The 7,539-nt window shown below is 52.8% G+C and overlaps 1 protein-coding gene across 2 annotated transcripts in view; it reads left to right on the top strand.

Annotated features, from left to right (window-relative positions):
- Pnpla5 (patatin like phospholipase domain containing 5) overlaps window positions 1-6,703 on the top strand; it is a 9,642-nt gene extending 2,939 nt beyond the window's left edge. Inside the window, exons 5-10 of one of the 2 annotated variants that reach the window (XM_028788792.1) lie at window positions 553-613; window positions 1,415-1,600; window positions 3,249-3,375; window positions 5,089-5,205; window positions 5,760-5,840; window positions 6,073-6,094. In XM_028788792.1, coding sequence (XP_028644625.1) covers window positions 553-613; window positions 1,415-1,600; window positions 3,249-3,375; window positions 5,089-5,205; window positions 5,760-5,840; window positions 6,073-6,094 — 594 coding nt within the window. Of the gene's footprint in view, window positions 1-552; window positions 614-1,414; window positions 1,601-3,248; window positions 3,376-5,088; window positions 5,206-5,759 lie in introns of both variants that reach the window. The other variant, XM_028788791.1, reaches the window with a different exon arrangement.
- The last annotated feature ends 836 nt before the right edge of the window (window positions 6,704-7,539 follow it).

Raw genomic sequence — 7,539 nt, 5'->3', positions numbered from 1 at the left:
GAGAGAGAGAGAGAGAGAGAGAGAGAGAGAGAGAGAGAGAGAGAGAGCTTAATAGATAAAACAGAACAGATACCTGGCATGCAAGCCTAGTGGCTGAGTTTGATTCCAGGAACCAGCAGAAAGGGGGGAGAGAAGAGATGACTCCACAGAGTTGTCCTCTGACCTCTACTCTTACACCACATCACATCCCCTGTGAAGGGTAAAGGAAGAGGCTGTCCTGGGCTTGTGGGAATCCAGGTGGAGATCCCTCAGACCCTGACCCAGACCTTGTCACCCTGCCTATTAGAGGGAGATCTCAGAAGGAGGCAGGAGCCTGAGCTCTAGGTAAAGAGTGAGCTGCTCACTGGGAGGGGTCGTCAGGATCAGATCTGTGCCCTGTGCACTCTGGGTCTCCCTGACCAGTATCACGTCTCTGGGGTTTCTGAGCCCTGCAGAGGGTCACTGGGGCAGCAGACTGCACTGGGGCTGTGTCCATCTGCTGACATGTCCCCAGCCCCATGGCTTGTGGCTGAAGAACCCCAAGCTCTGTCCTTCCTCTGCTCCGTTTCCCAGGTGGTGGCTGACTACTGCAGACAAGGTTACCTGGATGCCCTGAGGTTCCTGGAGAGACGGGGTAGGTGACAGAGGGCAGTAATGGGATGATGTCAGACGGACTCCGCCTCTCTGGCATTTGATCCCTGGGATCTCAGTGCCTGCTCTGTGTGTGACTGAACCACAGAGGGGAGTCTATAAGGAGACATCTGGCTCCTATTCTAGAGCTTCCAAAGACTGGAGCATGGTGATAGAGATAGAAGAGGGTGACAGGGGGGACTTCCAGAAATGAACTGGGGCAGAGAAAGATCTTGGCCTGAGGTGGAGAGAGTAAGCTGGGAGAGCTTCCTGGAGGTGACAGTTGAGCTGGATTAGGACCACCTATAGAGTGTCTGATTGGAATGGGAAGACAGAGTGAGATAGATGGAGGGGAGGTACACTCCAAGGAGTATGTCAGCTGGCAGGAGGTGTGTGGTCCCCAGGGCTGGAAAGCATGGCTGTCATCCTCTGAGGCAAAGTTGAGAGATGAACCCAGGCTTTAAACACCGGAGCTATCCTCAGTCCCAGCACTCCATCCCAACCTACAGTGCCTTACTCCAGGCCAGAGCTTGAGAGTACTGCATTCAACTCTCATGACAGTAGGTTTTAAGTTCTTTTTACAGAGGGAAACTGAGGCAGAAGGGTTGAAACTCACATCACTGGCAGGTGGGACTATGGCAGAATTTGAGAACAGGGCTATATCTCTGGGCAGGCTGGACAGCAGGGCATGGCCCACTGGAGTCCTGGAGTTGGTTTGAGCACCAAGACACGTGGGTAGTAAGACACCGTTTTCTTTGGAGGTTGCCACTGTGCCAACTATCAGACCTTCTCCCTCTCATTCCAGGACTTACCAAGGAGCCAGTGCTATGGTCACTGGTATCTAAGGAGCCTCCAGCCCTCGTGGAGGGGCCCAGAGGCACTGACCATGACCAGGGCCAGAAGGCTGGCCCAATTGTCAGGTGGGATGTTCCCAATGTGCTGGTCAAGGATGTGCCCAACTTTGAGCTGCTATCACCGGAGCTGGAGGCTGGTACTGCCCCTTCTCATTCCCTTCTGCAGCCTGCATGCTCGTATCTGCCAAACCCTTACCAAATGTCAAGGGTGGCTGGGGGCTTTTTCTGCACTCTTAACTGCAACCTATTTCATCAGTGGGGAAACTGAGGCCCTGAGAGAAGGAACTCAACAGCTCTTCTTATCTGCCATTAGGGTACTGAGCCCAAGCCTGTGCCTGGGAAAGACAGGTTTGTGTCCAGACCACAGTGAGGAGCCTAGGGATGAACACAGGCACACCTGGCAGGTGGCATCCCAAAGACACTTCAATGGGAGCTACCAGTCAAAGATCGAAGGATGAGAGTTTGGGCAGAGGTCATCACATGGGCAAGGAAGGGCCTTGGGACTGGAGAGGCTGAGCTGGTAGGTCTCTGAGATCATAGCATGGTGGTTGGGGGACATGGCAGACATGGACTTAGGGATGACTGGATAGGCAGGAGGAGAGAGCTGGTGTCTTGGTTACTTTTGTATTGCTATGATAAAATGCCACGATCAAGGTACATATAAAAGGAAGTGTTTAATTTGACTTACAGTTCCACATGCTGGTAGAAATAGCTAAGCTCTCTCATCTCAAATTTCAAGAGTCCGGTGGGAGTCTTTTGAAATCTCAAGCCTGCCCCCAGTGACACACCTCCTCCAACAAGACCACACCCCCTAATCCTTCCCAAGCACTTCCACCAATCAAGGAGCAAGTATTCAAATATATGAGACTGTGGAAGCTATTCTCATTCAAACCACAGCTGGGGTACAGTGGAGCTAGTGGGGAGGGCAGTGGCCAAAGAAGTTGAGGTGATAGTGAAGGTTCGAGAAGAGGCAGTGAGGAAGCAATAGATTAATTTATATTCGGAAGGGTTTTGGTCTGCACTGAGCCCTGCGTCCAGGCTTCTGAATTTGGAATCAGTGGGGTATGGTTACTGCCCCTGCACACTGCCGCTAGCTGGAGTAGGAATTGGGAGAGTAAATCTAATGCTTAGACACCCTGGGTTCCCACCCACTGCCTTGGAGGAATGTTCTGCTGGGGACCCATTTCCCATGGCTAGGGCATAGCTGGAGTTAGGTGTTGTCTCCTTGTCTGCCGTCTGAGCTGCAATCTGAGCTACCAGCAGTCTGGAGTGGCCTTCTGGCTCTTGCCCTGACCAGTCACTCCCACCCTGCTTAGCATGGTAAATAGGGGATTGGATAGCAACATGGATGCTGTGGTCACAGCTGCTCTGAGGCTATCGCTGTGAGAAAGGGCCGGGGATGCTTGTTTATCCAAGGCACCATGGTGGGCTTCTCCTGGTAGGAAGACGGGAAAATAGAGCTCAGGACCGGAGCTTGGCGGGCCTCAAGATTGTCTTGTCTCTGTCTCTTCCTGGAAGAGGCTCTCACTGGGCACTTCCAAACTACCACTCTGAACCTGAGTCTCCTCTTCTATAGGGGGCCTCAGTGGGTTAAATGGGGTGTGTAGAGGGTGACCCCTGATGGCAGCTATGACTCCATCCATACAGAGACAATGAGGGTGAATACTGTCTACATCTCCTGGGAACACAAGGCTTCATGGCCCCAAGGTGACCTGGGCTGGCTAGGGGAGACAACTCCACAGCCTGAGGCTACCAAGGAGCCGTGGGCCTCTTCCTGTCTTGCAGCACTGAGAAAGGGATGCAAGAGGGACTTCTGGGCCCAGATCCAGTGTTCAGTGCCAGGGAAGGTGCTGACCTACCTGCTACTGCCCTTCACGCTACCCTTCGAGTATGTCTACTTTCGGGGCAGGAGGTGAGATAACCTGGGCTGAGGGGAGAGGTTTGTGGCCAGCAAGGGTGGCTGGGTGGCTAGAGATGGAAGGCACCTGTCTTCCCTGCACTACCTGCCATGGGCTGGCCCATGGAGTGCTTGGGTAGGCTCTGCCAAAAGAACTGATAGGGAGGTGATGGGGTTGGCCACACAGAATTTTGGCTAGTACTTAGGCTGTTCTGTGACCTTCTGCCCTCTGATTTGTGGCAGAGTTTCTGTGACAATGTGATGATGCCCTTGGCACCTTTCTCAGCTGATCTACCTCAGATTGGCTGTGTGGTATAGGCTCATTCTCCTGACCTCTCTGGGTCATAGCACGTTTCCTAGAAACAGGGTTCCTTCAGGTCAGTCTGTCTGCAGCTGAGCACTCCCTGCTGGGTTAGTGGACTATGTTACTTCGTTTGCTCACTCACCAGCTGCTGAGGACCAACCGAGGACCAGGTGTTAGCTCGGAGCAAGAGAGGTAGGCTGACCCTGACCTGACTTCTGGCCTGGTGGAGCACACAGCTCACAGCCAGCACAAGTGTGCCTGTGTAGTTTTAGGTTCTAAGAGAGAACCATACTAGCAGTGAGCTAGCCCAGCACATGCTCGGAACTGTTTGTTCATGGAAGTCAGGCAACGACATCTAATTATAGTTTTAAGGATGGGCCACAGCCTGTTAGGCAAAGGAGAAGGAAAAAAAAAACCTTCCAGGTGGACAAGGTACTGTGTGCAAAGGTCCTGGGGCAGAAGGGAGTCAAGCATACTCTAGGAACCCAAGGGGAGGAGGGTATAAGGAAAGCTTGAGAGTGGAAGAGGCCAGAGACACAGAAACACACAGTCTGTGGTCAGATGTGTGAGCTTCATGAAGACACAGAGGTGCTGCAGGGAGATCTGATGTTTTCTTTTGGAAAGGATCTTTCTAACCTTGTAATCCAGAGGATTTTGTAATCCAGAGTGGTCTTGAACTCAAGATTTCCTCTGCCCGAGGTTCCAGCCATGTGCCTCAACACTAGACCTGAGGTCTGTGCTTCTAAAAAGCCTCTTCCTTAGAAGTCTGTGATGGTGAGCCCCAGGACTCTGTGTTGTACTACCTGGAGTTAGCGATCAGGTCGGCAGTGGCCCAAAGCTGAGAGACTCACCTCACGCAGAGCTGTTTGCTAAAACCATGAGCTGCTGAAATGAAACTGAAGGAATGTAAAATCTAGCCATCTCTGTGGTGTGAGCCTGCCGGAGACAGTTCAGAACACTGCATCTGCCCTTCTGGTTTCCTATGACCCACACACAGGGCATTTGGAGCGGGAGAAGGCACTAGCCTCTTCATGAAAGCGACATGGAAGAATGACATGGGGCAGGAAGAGGGATGGATGGAGATAAGTAGGGGGAGGGACCATAGGCAGATGATTGACATTTGGCAGGTGAGCAAAGCTGAGCCCCAGAGAGGTCCTCTGAATCCCTAGGCTGCAGAGCAGAGGAGCCTCCAGCCTAACATCACACCACACTCTTCCCACGGAACTCTCTGGAAGCTGACCCCCAGTCACATCCCTCCCTAAAGTTCAAAGTCTACCTCAGGTCATCCTACCATGCATGCTCCCTGTGCGGCCATCCTGAGATGATCTTGACCAACCTGGGCGCTCCCCCTCCTCCTCTGTCACCATCTCTGATCTGTCACCATCCCGAGGCTCACTGGGAAGCTGACATTGCCCCTCCCGCAGGCTGATACAGTGGCTGCCTGAGGTGCCAGATGACTTGTATTGGATGCAGGGCCTACTGAAGAGTACCACCGTCGAGGTCTACTCCATGGCCAAGTCATGGCTGCTCAGGTTGGGCAGGCGCGGTGGGGGAGGGGCTGGAGTGTTTGCATGCTGCCCACGTTCACTACCCAGCACTCAGAGCCTATCACCTACTCTACAGTATCCATCTAGGGTCCCACATCTGATACATAGTACCCAGCACACGTGCCATATCCTTCTGTCTGTCCACCTGAGGGTTATGTGTGTGCCACCCAGTGTCTGGAATCTCTTCGCCAGTCATGCTGGCCAGTCTGGCCAGACTGCTGGGGATCTTTATCATGGCTCTGTGGTTGGAATGGATTCCCCCCCACCCCCGTGAGCCTCAGCAAGGCTGGCTCCATGTGGCTGGGGGCTGCTGGGCTGTTTTCTGACTGATGTCCTGCTGCTGGAGACCCAACCCAGTGTACCACCCTGTCCCTAGCCTCTTAGAAAAGCCACCCTGATATTCTCTTGTTTGGTCCTGCTGAGGGTTTGAGACTTCCTCTGTAGGGCTGGGATGAAGTAGCCTGCTCCCTGTAGGGGTCCCCTTATGGTGCATTCTACCTTCACCAAAATCTAGATCTTGCACTGACCCATGATTCCTGCTCCTACAGCCCACCTGTCACCAGCGCAGACTCCGGTCTCCCCCGGCAGCTGGGGACAGCTGCAGCTGGGAACAGTTCCTTGAACCACAGGCTTGCTGACTGCGCACTGGGTTAGGCCAACCACGTGTGTGATCCTCTGAACTCTGTCCTTGCCCTCGTCCTGTGTGTTTATCCCTGCCCCTGGCTGTAGTGACTCTGGCAGGTGGCCTGTGTCAAGTTCATCCCCCAGGATCTCTGAATTCAATGCCGAGCTCAGGGAGGTTGCTGAATTTCTGGCAAAAAGACCTGGCCTCCTGTCCACACTGGACCACGTGCTTCTTGTGTGGTTTCCTGGCATGGAATGAGGACCCTCTGCAGCTGTTCCTGGGACCTTGATCCCCAGGGCCTCTCTGGATGCTTCCAGCCTACTGTGTGCTCAGGCCATTGCAATCTTGTCAGTTTTGTCAGAGAAGAAAAGACAGAGCAAGCTAAGACACGTCTCAGTTCTGGATCTCCATGTGAGGGACACAGAAGGCATAGGCGTCTAAGCAGAGGTGTGTTCTGCACTAGGCTGGGACTGGAGATGGTGCTCCAGGGCTCTGACCATGGTACTGACTGCTCTAACAGGGCTCCCCCATCTCCTTTCTCTGACCCACACTTGTCCTAACCCTGTGACAAGTGCAGGTGGAAGGTGGCTGGCTGGGGAATCCATTCTAGAGGGTGGGGAGAATCCTAATCATAGATGCTTCTTTTGGGGATGGAGCCCACTGCCACTGAAGCCTGGTTCCTAGGGAAGGTTTCTGGGTGGCACACATACCAAAGCTCCTCTGGCCTCTCCTGGGGTCTCTGTTCTTCCTACCCCTGAGGAACTCACATTGTGCCCCTGGCCAGACTATAGGGGACACTCAGCCCGAGTGGAGGTGGGACTATAGAGAAATGGGGGTGCCAGTGAGAGAAAAGATTATGTAATAAATACTGGGCAGAAGAAATGATGTGTCATTCATTCATTCATTCATTCATTCATCGATTATACATACATTGATTATTCCTCTATCATTGATTGAGTCACCATTCATCCACCATTCATTTATTCACCATTTACCACTCATTCATTCATTCATTCATTCATTCGGCTCTCAGATGAGACACAGGTGGGAAATCCTTCCATGAGCTCTCCCAGGGGTGCTTAGAAAGGAACACAGTGAGTGAGGATGAAGCCAAGTGGAGAGACAGGGGCCAGGCTGTCAGGAGGCTGCTCCAAGAAGGCTGCTGTTGCGCTGAACTCTGAGAAGAGGCCAAATGTTAAGCAAGGCCCTGGAGGGAGCAGCAGGTGCAAAGGTCTGGCAAAGAGATTGAAGCCCTTGTCACAGCATGGCCATAGCTGTGGGAGAGAGGATGGAGGGTGTGTTGAGAACTACAGGCAGGTGGCAGCAAGGCTGTATCACCAAGGGCTTTGGCCATTTATTTTTATTATGTGTGTGTCTGTGTGAGTTTATGTGTACCACTTGTGTGCTGGTACCCACAGAAGCCAGAAGATGGCGTCCAATCCCCTGGAACTAGAATTGTAAGCATCTGTGAGATGTTTGAGGAGGATGCTGGGAACTTGGATCCTCTGCAGGAGCAGTGAGTCTCCTCTCTAGCCCCATCACCAGGGAGTTTGGATCGAGGAAGGTGCTGAAGTAAAGTAATGAATGAAGAGCTGGTGTAGGGTTTAGGGTGCAGGCCTATAATCCAGCAGTGAGGGGGCATAAACAGGGGAAATATCAAGTTCCAGGCTATCCTGGGCTACACAGTGAAACACATCTAAAAG

Source organism: Grammomys surdaster, unplaced genomic scaffold (genome assembly GCF_004785775.1).
Source record: "Grammomys surdaster isolate TR1022 unplaced genomic scaffold, NIH_TR_1.0 125767, whole genome shotgun sequence".
Classification (NCBI taxonomy): Eukaryota; Metazoa; Chordata; class Mammalia; order Rodentia; family Muridae; genus Grammomys; species Grammomys surdaster.
Note: the sequence above shows the minus strand (reverse complement) of the source record. Positions and strands in the feature narration are given on the sequence as shown.